The sequence below is a fragment of the Lithobates pipiens genome, unplaced genomic scaffold, assembly GCF_037356315.1.
Source record: "Lithobates pipiens isolate NorthernLeopardFrog02 unplaced genomic scaffold, aLitPip1_a1.2 Scaffold_16, whole genome shotgun sequence".
Classification (NCBI taxonomy): domain Eukaryota; kingdom Metazoa; phylum Chordata; class Amphibia; order Anura; family Ranidae; genus Lithobates; species Lithobates pipiens.
The window spans coordinates 462538010-462550854 of NW_027507748.1; the positions used below are offsets into that span (position 1 = coordinate 462538010).

Below are 12845 nucleotides of genomic sequence, written 5' to 3' on the forward strand. Positions count from 1 at the left end.
AAAAATAATGTGTTTTTTTCAAAATTGTTGGTTTTTTTTGTTTATAGCACCAAAAATAAAAACCGCAGAGGTGATCAAATACCACCAAAATAAAGCTCTATTTGTGGTAAAAAAAGGGTGTCAATTTTGTTTGGAAAACCATGTCGCATGACGGTGCAATTGTCAGTTAAAACGACGCAGTGCCAAATCTCAAAAAGTGCTCTGGTCTTAAGCCAGCAAAATGGTCCGGGGCTTAAGTGGTTAAAACTTTCACAAGTATAATGTTCTGGCACTGGGTCGGAACTCAACCCAGGAGCACAGGTGTTCAGATATCCTAATTGCTCGATACTACAGTGACAAAACATTCTGGTTGTATATACATGTAGGGATCTTCTGCACTCTACTGTTAGCTGTGTTATGCATAATTATGTATTAGCACATCTCATCTCAGAGAGGTTGGCTTTGAAACCCCAAAGAAGAAGGAAGTGAAGAGACAGACAGAGAACTGAACACCATTGCCATATACACACATGAGCACAGACTATTATGCTAGTATTTCAATGTTCCAATCAGTGGCGTAACTAGAACCTTCAGGGCCCCGATACAAGAAACCATGAAGGGCCCCCTTGACAGGGCCCTTTACTCCAAGTTTGGTGGCGGAACAACAGGACCCGGTTGCAAGTGGGTGGCTACATGTAAAGGAACCAATTTCTCCATTTGCCGCCGCTTCTCCACCTCTCCCTTCCACAGGCATTAAGCGGCTGCAAGAGGAAAATGGAGAGATGGGTTCCTCTATGTCGGTGTTTCTCAAGCTTTTTCCAGTCAGGGCACCCTTTAAGTACATCCCTAGGTGAATGGGGCTGCACTGCAACCACCCTGCAACTGTGTGCATTGCATGCAGTTGCAGCATAGTGATGATGCATTTAAGGGGTTGTAAACCCTCGTGTTTTTTCACCTTAATCCATCCTATGCATTAAGGTGAAAAAACACCTGGCAGTCACCGGAACCCCAGCCCCCACCTTTTTACTTACCCGAGCCCTGGAACTTCACCAGTTGGAGATGCACTCTTCCTTTGCCCGGGGTTCTCGGCTCCTGATTGGATAGATTGATAGCAGCTCAGCCATTGGCTCCCACTGCTGTTAATAATATCCAATGAGGCGGGCGTCGGGGGCGCCTGCAAGGTAACCCCCCCCCCCCGGGAGAGTGCTTCTCCTAGGGGGTTGTCTGATAAGAGGAGGAGCCACGAGAGCCACCGAGGGACCCCAGAATACAAGGTTCGGGGCCACTCTGTGCAAAACAAGCTGCACAGTGAAGGTAAGTATAACGTTTGTTATTAAAAAAAAAAAAAAAAAAAAAAAAAAAGCAAACCTTTACAATCACATTAAGGGATTAAAACAGGTGGTCAGGAGGCAACATATTGCCCCTTTACCAGCTGTCAAATGCCTCTGAAAAGCGATCTGAGCACAGATCGCTTTTCAGAGTAATAGCATTTTGTTGCTGCTACTTTGAACAAGCAAGAAAAAAAACACAGTTCTGATTGTACACATATGGGGTAGGGCTGGGGAAAAAAAATCGATTTGAATCTTGAATTGAGTTGAGAGGTCAAATCGATTAAAATTTTCAGCAAATAGTTTTTTGTAGATATTTATTTTTTTCACCAGGATCAGTGCTGACACCGCACCGGTCCTGAGGAGCTGCATGCAGGAGTTTTTAGGTGAGGCCGTGGCTTCGGCCTAGCCCGCGAGGCCGGACCTGCGGACTAGTACGAAGCCATGGCCTCACCTAAAAACTCCTGCCCGCAGCTCCTCAGGACTGGCGCGGTGTCCATAAAAAAAAAAACTGGATTCGATTTGTGAATTGAGTTTTTTTTTTTAAATGACAACATTTTTTTTTTTTGAAAATCGCCCAGCTCTAATATGGGAAGGGGGGGCAGGATTAAACGCAGATACATAAAATGTGCATACATACATCTAAACAGCGGTGGCTGGTGCTCAAAATTTTTGGGGGGCACAAAATTTTTTATAAACCAAATCATCAAATGCAGCCACTGTGCCGTCAAACGCTGCCACTGTACCCTCAAATGCAGCCACTGTGCAATCAATCGCAGCCACTGTACCCAAACGCTGCCACTGTGCCATCAAACGCTGCCACTGTGCCATCAAACGCTGCCATTGTGCCATCAAACGCTGCCACCATGCCAAACGCTGCCACCGTGCCAATTTAACACTGCCACCATGCCCATTTAACACTGCCACTGTGCCCATTTAACGCTGCCACTGTGCCCATTTAACGCTGCCACTGTGCCCTCAAATGCTGCCATTGTGCCATTAAAGGCTGCCACTGTGCCCATTTAACGCTGCCACTGTGCCATTAATTGCAGCCACTGTGCCATCAATTGCAGCCACTGTGCCATCAAAAGCTGTCACTGTGCCATCAAACATTGCCACTGTGCCATCAACTGCAGCCACTGTGCCCATTTAACGCTGCCACTGTGCCCTCAAACACTGCCACTGTGCCATCAAACGCTATCACTGTGCTATCAATTGCAGTCACTGTGCCAAACGCTGCCACTGTGCCACATGCTGCCACTGTGCCCTCAAATGCTACAACTGTGCCATCAATTGCAGCCACTGTGCCATTAAACACTGCCAGTGTGTCATCAAATGCTGCTAGTGTGCCCTTGAATGCCGCCAGTGTGCCCCCCCTGCCCGCTCGCCAGCTACACACATGCACATACACATACGCACACATACACGCACGCATACACACACACACAACTACACACACACATACACACACAAATGCACACACATAAAGTCTTTTCAAAAACGGCAGTGCTTTATCTTACCTCTTCCTGCCGGGTACTGCACTGTAGGGGGGGACAAAGAGCACACACTGCTTTCACTTTAGTTACAAGCAGTGTGATGACTCCGAGCTCCCCGCAGTGTCGATTACACTTCGGCTGAAGATCGGGGAGCTCGGTCTCAGCCGCCCACTCCTTCAGATATACAGGGGGGCCCTCAAGGCCCCCCTGCAGCACGGGGCCCGGTCGCCTTGGCGATCTCAGCGACCCCTATAATTCCGCCACTGGTTCCAATAGTTTAACTGCAATTGCCCATAGCTCCTTGAGTGTATTTCTGAATCCCTGTGACATACAAGTCTGTAGCCTATTGTTGTTATCTCACATGCACAGTGCCAGATAGTTAGGTCTGTGCTACTGTATGTGTATAGTGATGCATAATGGTCACCTTCCGATATATTAGTAGATGAACCTGTTTATTGCAATATCATTTTTGTGCAGATTCTGTTATTCTAGTTAACCCTGTCCCTTCTGGTCTGGGATTCTATAGCTAATTTTAGATTAGGGCTCAAAAACAAGCACACGCTAAAGCCAAGTTAGGAATCTGATGACCACTTCTAGTAGTTAGAGGTCCGGTTGCATGTCAGGTTAGAAACTAATATGGAGGGTCTAAAGTGCAGATTATGACTGTTCCAGTGCCACACCACATTTGCTGCCAGAATTAAAGTGCAGAGGATGACTCTGAGTTCCGATGCCATGCCACAGTCCCTCCCGGCCACAGTCCCTCCCGCTTTGAAGCTGCTTAGACAACAGTTAGAGGATTCCCGGTGCCGGCTGATCTTGTCTCCAAGTCTCTGACACAAAGACAGATGTTGCATCATCCTCAGGTGCCCCTGCAACTAGATTTTTCTGGAACATTCATCTGGAGGTATCTCTATTAATAACCGTATATATCTCACAAAAATGAGTACACACCCTTACATTTTTGTAAATATTTTATTATATCTTTTCACGTGACAACACTGAAGAAATTACACTTTCTACAATGTAAAGTAGTGAGTGTACAGATTGTATAACAGTGTAAATTTGCTGTCCCCTCAAAATAACTCAACACACAGCCATTAATGTCTAAACCGCTGGCAACAAAAGTGAGTACACCCCTAAATGAAAATTTCCAAATTGGGCCCAATTAGTAATTTTCCCTCCCCAGTGTCATATGACTCGTTAGTGTTGCAAGGTCTCAGGTGTGAATGGGGAGCAGGTGAGTTATCTCTCTCATACTGGTCACTGGAAGTTCAACATGGCACCTCATGGCAAAGAACTCTCTGAGGATCGGAAAAAGGGAATTGTTGCTCTACATAAAAACAGCCTAGGCTATAAGAAGATTGCCAAGACCCTGAAACTGAGCTACAGCACAGTGGCCAAGACCATACAGTGATTTAACAGGACAGGTTCCACACAGAACAGGCCTCACCATGGTTGACCAAAGAAGTTGAGTGCATGTGCTCAGCGTGATATCCAGAGGTTGTCTTTGGGAAATAGTCGTATGAGTGCTGCCAGCATTGCTGCAGAAGTTGCAGGGGTGGGGGTCAGCCTGTCAGTGCTCAGACCATACGTTGCACACTTCAAAAAATTGGTCTGCACGGCTGTGGTCCCAGAAGGAAGCCTCTGCTAAAGATGATGCACAAAGCCTGCAAACAGGTTGCTGAAGACCTTCAGACTAAGTACATGGATTAGGACCATGCAGAGTGTATTACTAATGTTCAAATAAAGGAATACCTGGGTAGCAGTGAATATAACATGATTTCATTTGATGTTAGCTGTTAGCAAAAATCACATACGGGAAAGATAAAAACACTTAATTTCAAGAGAGAAAATTTTCCAAGGATGAAGGCTGCTCTCCAGGACTTAGACTAGGAAAGAATATTGGCATCAATGGGCACAAAACAGAAATGGGAATTCTTCAAAAAGAACGTTTGTGAACTCACTGAAAAGTATTATCAAATTGTGGTCCAGACTACTATATAACACCCATAAGACATAGGCACCTCATCTCCTATACATGCTAAATTTGAAATGTAGAGAGAGAAAGAAAGGGGGATCTTTACGGTGCCGTAGTACAAATTGAATACATCGAATATAATAAAAAATATTTTTTTTGTTTATTAAGGTACAATTAAAATATCGCATATGATGCAATAACACAGAAATATGTACAAACAAATTATACATAAGAGGGGTCCTTAACCACTTAAGGACCGCCCTATTGCCATTGTACGTCATCGCAATGGCACAGGCAGGCACAAGCACGTACATGTACGTGCCTGCCTTCCAGCGGGTGGGGGGTCCGATCGATACGGATACGGCGGTCCGGTTCGCTTCAGGAGCAATCCGAGATGAGGGGATGGCCGTTGGTTTCTGGCCACCCCCTCTCGATCGCTCCTGGCGAATGAGAAGCTTCCTCCCACTGTGTATTGTATACACAGGCAGGGAGGAAGTGATGTCATTCTCCTCGGGGCGGTCCTTTTGACCGGACTACGAGGAGAAGACAAAGTAAGTGTGCACCAACACTACACTGACATGTAGGCACACAAACCCCCCCCCCCCGATCCCCCCCGCCCCCCCCCCCCCCCCCCCCAGTCACAGTGTCACTGATTGCAGTGATCATTTATTTACTGATCAAGGCCTTCAGTGTCAGTTGTAACAGTAAAAACTGTCAGGGCAGTTAGTGTTAGGTCCAGGGTAGCCCCTACCACCCCCCAATAAAGGTTTAACCCACTGATTGCCCCTAGAGTTAACCCTTTCATCCCCTTTTGCCAGTGTCACTAAGCGATCATTTTTCTGATCGCTGCATTAGTGTCGCTAGTGTCGCTAGGTAGCTAGTTATTTTTTTAGGTTCACCGCCAGGTTTTTATATCGCTAGGTACCCCGATATACTACCCAATAATGGTTTTAACCCCCTGATTGCTGCTAGTTAACCCTTTCACCCCCTTTTGCCAGTGTCACTAAGCGATCATTTTTCTGATCGCTGCATTAGTGTCGCTACTGTCGCTAGGTAGCTAGTTATTTTTTTAGGTTCACTGCCAGGTTTTATAGAGCTAGGTACCCCGATATACTACCCAATTATGGTTTTAACCCCCTGATTGCCGCTAGTTAACCCTTTCACCCCCTTTTGCCAGTGTCACTAAGCGATAATTTTTCTGATCGCTGCATCAGTGTCGCTAGTGTCGCTAGGTAGCTAATTATTTTTTTAGGTTCACCGCCATGTTTTTATATCGCTAGGTACCCCAATATACTACCCAATAATGGTTTTAACCCCCTGATTGCTGCTAGTTAACCCTTTCACCCCCTTTTGCCAGTGTCACTAAGCGATAATTTTTCTGATCGCTGCATTAGTGTCGCTAGTGTCGCTAGGTAGCTAGTTATTTTTTTAGGTTCACCGCCAGGTTTTTATAGCGCTAGGTACCCCAATATGCTACCCAATAATTGTTTTAACCCCCTGATTGCCCCTAGTTAACCCTTTCACCCCCTTTTGCCAGTGTCACTAAGCGATCATTTTTCTGATCGCTGCATTAGTGTCGCTAGTGTCGCTAGGTAGCTAGTTTTTTTTTTAGGTTCACCGCCAGGTTTTTATAGCGTTAGGTACCCCAATATGCTACCCAATAATTGTTTTAACCCCCTAAATGGACCTAGTTAACCCTTTCACCCCCTTTTGCCAGTGTCACTAAGCGATCATTTTTCTGATCGCTGCATTAGTGTCACTAGTGCTGCTAGGTAGCTAGTTATTTTTTTAGGTTCACCGCCAGGTTTTTATAGTGCTAGGTACCCCGATATACTACCCAATAATGGTTTTAACCCCCTGATTGCCCCTAGTTAACCCTTTCACCCCCTTTTGCCAGTGTCACTAAGCGATCATTTTTCTGATCACTGCATTAGTGTAGCTAGTGTCGCTAGGTAGCTAGTTTTTTTTTTTAGGTTCGCGCTAGGTACCCCAATATACTACCCAATAATGGTTTTAACCCCCTGATTGCCCCTAGTTAACCCTTTCACCCCCTTTTGCCAGTGTCACTAAGCGATCGTTTTTCTGATCACTGCATTAGTGTCACTAGTGCCGCTAGGTAGCTAGTTATTTTTTTAGGTTCACCGCCAGGTTTTTATAGCGCTAAGTATCCCGATATACTACCCAATAATGGTTTTAACCCCCTGATTGCCCCTAGTTAACCCTTTCACCCCCTTTTGCCAGTGTCACTAAGCGATCGTTTTTCTGATCGCTGCATTAGTGTCACTAGTGTCGTTAGGTAGCCAGTTAGTTATTTAGGTTCCCCGTCAGGTTTTTATATAGCGCCAGGGACCCCCATATACTACCTAATAAAAATTTGAACCCCCTGATTGCCCCTAGTTAACCCTTTCACCAGTGATCACCGTATAAGTGTTACGGGTGACTCTGGTTAGTTTGCTTTTTATAGCATCAGGGCACCCACCATTTATTACCCAATAAAGGTTTAACCCGCTGATCACCCGGCGGGTGATATCAATTAGGTTTTAGGGTCAGGGTCTGCGTCGCCCCAGGCAGCGCTAGGTTAGTGCCAGTACCGCTAACACCCACACGCAAAGCATAAACCTCCCATAGTGGTATAGAATCTGAACAGATCAATATCTGATCTGATCAGATCTATACTAGCATCCCCAGCAGTTTAGGGTTCCAAAAAAACGCATTGTTAGTGGGATCAGCCCAGATACCTGCTAGCACCTGCGTTTTTCCCCTCTGCCCAGCCCACCCAAGTGCAGTATTGATCGATCACTGTCACTTACAAAACACTAAACACATAACTGCAGCGATCGCAGAGTCAGACCTGATCCCTGCGATCGCTAACAGTTTTTTTGGTAGCATTTTATATTTAAATCCGGAAAGGCAGTGCTTGGTTTTCGGGGTCCCGTACGTGGCTAGGCTCCCAAAAAGTCCCCGACATGTGGTATCCCCGTACTCGGGAGGAGCAGCAGAATTTATTTTGGGGTGTAATTTTACTTATGCCCATAGCATGTGTGAGCAATATATCATTTAGTGACAACTTTGTGCAAAAAAAAAAAAATTGTAAAATTCCTGCAACTTGTGGCAAAATATAAAATATTTCATGGACTCAACATGCCTCTCAGTAAATAGCTTGGGGTGTCTACTTTCCAAAATGGGGTCATTTGGGGGTTTTTTTTGTGTCATTATTCAATCACTTGGGACAAAAAAAAATATTCAATGGGCTCAACATGCCTCTCCACAACTTCCTTGGGGTGTCTACTTTCTAAAATGGGGTCATTTGGGGGGGGGGGGTTGTGTTATTTTGGCATTTTATGGCCTTCAAAACTGTGATAGGTAGTGAGGAGTGAAATCAAAAATTTGCACCCTTAGAAATCCTGAAGGCAGTGATTGGTTTTCGGGGTACCGTACGCGGCTAGACTCCCAAAAAGTCCCACATATGTGGTATCCCCGTACTCAGGAGATGCAGCAGAATATATTTTGGGGTGCAATTCCACATATAACTATGGCATGTGTGAGCAATATATCATTTAGTGACAACTTTTTGTAAACTTTTTTTTTTTTTTGTGTGTCATTATTCAATCACTTGGGACAAAAAAAAATATTCAATGGGCTCAACATGCCTCTCCACAACTTCCTTGGGGTGTCTACTTTCCAAAATGGGGTCATTTGGGGGGATTTGTACTGCCCTGCCATTTTAGCACCTCAAGAAATGAGATAGGCAGTCGTAAATTAAAAGCTGTGTAAATTCCAGAAAATGTACTCTAGTTTGTAGACGCTATAACTTTTGCGCAAACCAATAAATATACGCTTATTGACATTTTTTTTACTAAAGACATGTGGCTGAATACATTTTGCCCTAAATGTTTGACTAAAATTGAGTTTATTCGATTTTTCTTATAACAAAAAGTAGAAAATATCATTTTTTCTCCAAATTTTCGGTCTTTTTATCGCAAAAAATAAAAATCGCAGAGGCAATCAAATACCATCAGAAGAAATCTCTATTTGTGGGAAGAAAAGGATGCAAATTTCGTTTGGGTACAACATTGCATGACCGCGCAATTACCAGTTAAAGCAGTGCAGTGTGAAATTGTAAAAAGACCTCTGGTCCTTAGGCTGTTTATTGGTCCGGGGCTGAAGTGGTTAAGGAGGGGTCCTTTAGGACCCTTCTTATGTATAATTTGTTTGTGCATATTTCAGTGTTATTGCATCATATGCGATATTTTAATTGTATCTTAATAAACGAAAAATTATTTTTTATTATATTCTATGTATTCAATTTGTTCTAAAGCACCGTAAAAATCCCCCTTTCTTTCTCTCTCTACATTTCAAATTCACTGAAAAGTATATTCCCATGGGCAGTAAGTTTAAAAGGCTAAAAATAAAACCTAAGTCAAAATTAAAAAGCTATAAACTTGTCCCTATATAAGTCGCCGCACAACGCGTCCCCAGCATTATGGCTGCGGCGACTTATGTAGGGACAATGGGCGGGGTCACCGGGTGATGTCCCCACCCATTATGATGTCACAGTCCCAGAGGATGCTGGGACTGTAACATCATAATGGGTTGGGACATCACTCGGTGACCCCACCCATTGTCCCTATATAAGTCACCACGCAACACGTCCCTGTCATTACGGCCAGAGACAGCGTCGAATCAACATCTCAAGGAAGAAGAAAAGAAGAGAAGAGAAGGCGGCGACAGAAGACCGGGCCTCCACCAGTAAAAGAGCTGGAATAAGGAGCGGAAACCCAGCAAGAAGAACCGAAGAGGGGGACAAGACCCCTGAAGTCGGAAGAAGAGGTGGTGGCGGCGACAGAAGACTAGGCCACCACTAGTAAAAGAGCTAAAGGAAGAAAGCGGAGGCCCAGCAAGAAGAACCGAAGAGGAGGACAAGACCCCCGAAGTCGGAAGAAGACCTCAGGGCGGCGACGAAGAAGACAGCCGGGCTCCTCCACTAGTAAAAGAGCTAGCAAAAGATAGCAGAGGAGTCCGGTGAGAAGACCCCCCAAGACGGAAGAAGACCCCCGGAGCTGTGCAATAAATGAAACCCTTGTGTGTTGTGTTTTATTTAAATTTTTTTCACAGGTGAATGGGTAGGGGTACATTGTACCCCATACTCATTCACATAGGGTGGGGGCCGGTATTTGGGGGCCCCCCTTTTTAAAGGGGGCTCCCAGTTTCCGATAAGCCCCTCGCCCGCAGACCCCAACAACCAAAGGCCAGGGTTGTCGGAAGAGGCCCTTGTCCTCATCAAGATGGGGACAAGGTGCTTTGGGGTGGGGGGTCGCACGGCCCCCCCTTCCCCAAAGCACCCCCCATGTTGAGGGCATGCGGCCTGGTACTGCTCAGGAGGGGGGCCGCTCGCTCGTCCCCACTCCCTTTCCTGACCGGCCGGGCTGCGTGCTCGGATAAGGGTCTTATATGGACCTTGGGGGGACCCCCACGCCTTTTTTTGGTGTAGGGCTTCCCCTTTAAGTCCATACCAGGTGATGGGGCCAGCGACGTGTCAATCTCGCTGCCGAGATGATTTGGGTCAAACAGATGACTGCATGGGCAAAAGTTTGGGCATTTATCTGAATGCGCAAACAGCCAAAGTTCAGGCTGAACCTAGGTTAGGCTAAACCTTTGGCTCATTCCTAGTTACAGGCAGAAAAACCAAGGGAAAATAAAGCAGAACAAAACTAAAGTAGTAAACAAATCCATCTATCGTATCTGCTAGTAAGCTGTAATATATCAAATGTTTGTTTTTGGTTTTACAGGGTTGTGCTGTGTGATAGGGCTATGTAAATTTCAGAAATTGATGAGGAAAATTACAGTTCAACTAAATATTTAACTGTGCGTCTGGAGTTCAGCTTTAAGATAATCAGAATTTGAATCAATTATTCATCACTGATCGCATTAATCTTGCATTTCAACACAATCATCAGAGCAGTATTCTTTGACAACATGATGGAGGGTTTTAGTGTTACATCTGGAGGAAGTCTTTACCTATAAAACCACAGAGAGACCATGGAATGCAACATAATTATTAATAAAACTCATCCTTAGCATTTTTTTTAGGTGTCAAATTAGGAAAAGCAGTTGTGGGAAAATTTTCCAGTTCTACTCTTAAAGTGATTGTAAAGACAGATTTTTTCTTTTTATCTTAATACATTCTGTGCATTAAGATAAAAAGCCTTCTGTGTGGAGCCGCCCCCCTTATGCCCCATACAGGCAGTCGGACATTCCGACCACAAAATCCGCCAGATTTTTTCAGACGGATTTTGGCCGAAATTTGTCTTGCATACACATGGTTGCACAAAGTTGTTGGAAAATCCGATCGTTCGAAACGAGGTGACATTCGTAAAGTACAATGGGACTACGTAGAGGCCAGTAGCCAATAGCTTTCTTCTCCAAATTTTTTATGAGCATGTGTGGCACTTTGTGCGTCAGAATTCACTACACATGATTGGAAAAAGTCAGTCGGAAAATTTTAGATCCAGCTCTCAAACTTTTTCCGTTGGAAATTCCGACAGAAAAAGTCAGAGCCCACACACGATTGGATTTTCCAACCGCATGTATGGGACATTATACTTACCTGAGCCCCATCTCTATCCAGCGATGACCACGAGTCCCTCAGCTGTCTCTCCCTCCTGATTGGCTGAGACACAGCAGCGATGCCAGGCGAGGCCGAGCCATGGCTCCATGTCTAAATGGACACATGAAGCTGCGGCTCAGGTGCCCTCATAGCAAGCTGCTTACTGTGGGGACACTCAACAGGATGGAGGGGTCAGGAGATCTAGCCAGGCACCCGAGAAGAGGAGGATCCAGGCTGCCCTGTGCAAAACCATTGCATAGGGCAGGTAAGTATAACATGTTTGTTATTTTAATAGCAAAAAAAATAGACTCTAGTATCACTTTAACCCAGCCATAGATGGATTGAAATGTGGTCAGTTCAGCAGGAACCGAATTGTGATCCATCTATAGACAGGCTGCTTTTACTGAAGTCAGTTTATCAATCAACTTGAGTACAACCAGCCTGTCAGGCTTTTTTTTTGTATGATCACTGCCAGAAGTTATAGCCACCAGCAGTGATTATTGCATTCTGAAGGCAGGGAAACCTCCCGATGTCAGAATACAATAGCGCAGCTGACTGTGTTGATGGGGGAATCGAGTAATTTTCTTACCAAGGAAAGAAAATTGCACAGTCTATGGCCAACCTTTATACCACAGAGAAACCCTTGAAATAACTTTAGGTCTTAGGAAACTCTTTGCCAATAACTAATTATATCTACCACTTACTGTACATTACTGTGTTGGTCAGTGAGAAGAATGCTTCTTACATTGGCAATCAGTGGGAAAAAAAATCCCACTTACTGATAGCTAAAATGATAACCGGTACATGAGAGGTGGAAATGTCTCATTGCTTAAACAAACCCCTACCATCCTCTGGAGGAACCCTAGGTGAGAATGTCTGGTCTAGACACATTCTCAAATTAAACTGATTGAAAAAATGATTTCCCAATGGGCAGCACAGAGCCTTACCTGGAAAAGATGACCTCCATGGAGATACTGTACACTAAAAAGTATGTGACCTAGAGCTAAGAACAACATGAAAAAAGAATGGTATATGCTAAATCGATTTACCATGCATAAATATATTTTCATTATGATTTACCTGCCATCCCTGCTGTTTGCATTGCTCAAGAACATGGCGACATTTCTCTTCTGGTGATGCTTTGTGTTTCTCTCTTGTTAACATTTCTGTTAAGTGCTTATACCTGCAATTCAAGTGAAGGGTTAGTATGTAAGGCTGATGGCAAATAAGGATCCATTGGTAGAAGCAGTTCAAATATGAACTACCATGCATTTAATAGTATAAAACATAAAGGTTAGAATCACAGTATAAATATGCTCAATGTACTTAAAAAAAAAATACATTTATAAGCACATGATCTTAGGCTTATACACTATTTTGACATGATTTTTTACTGTGGATGAGACTTTGAAACAAATCCATGAAAACCTGAGAGTAATATCCAAAATATATGTAAA

General features: G+C 44.4%; 1 protein-coding gene across 3 annotated transcripts in view; it reads right to left on the minus strand.

The window, feature by feature from the left end:
• Positions 1–12845, minus strand: part of MYO16 (myosin XVI) — a 555564-nt gene that overhangs the window by 80720 nt on the left and 461999 nt on the right. For all 3 annotated transcript variants that reach the window (XM_077482903.1, XM_077482902.1, XM_077482901.1), the window contains exon 28: positions 12469–12571. In XM_077482903.1, coding sequence (XP_077339029.1) covers positions 12469–12571 — 103 coding nt within the window. The remainder of the gene's footprint in view (positions 1–12468; positions 12572–12845) is intronic.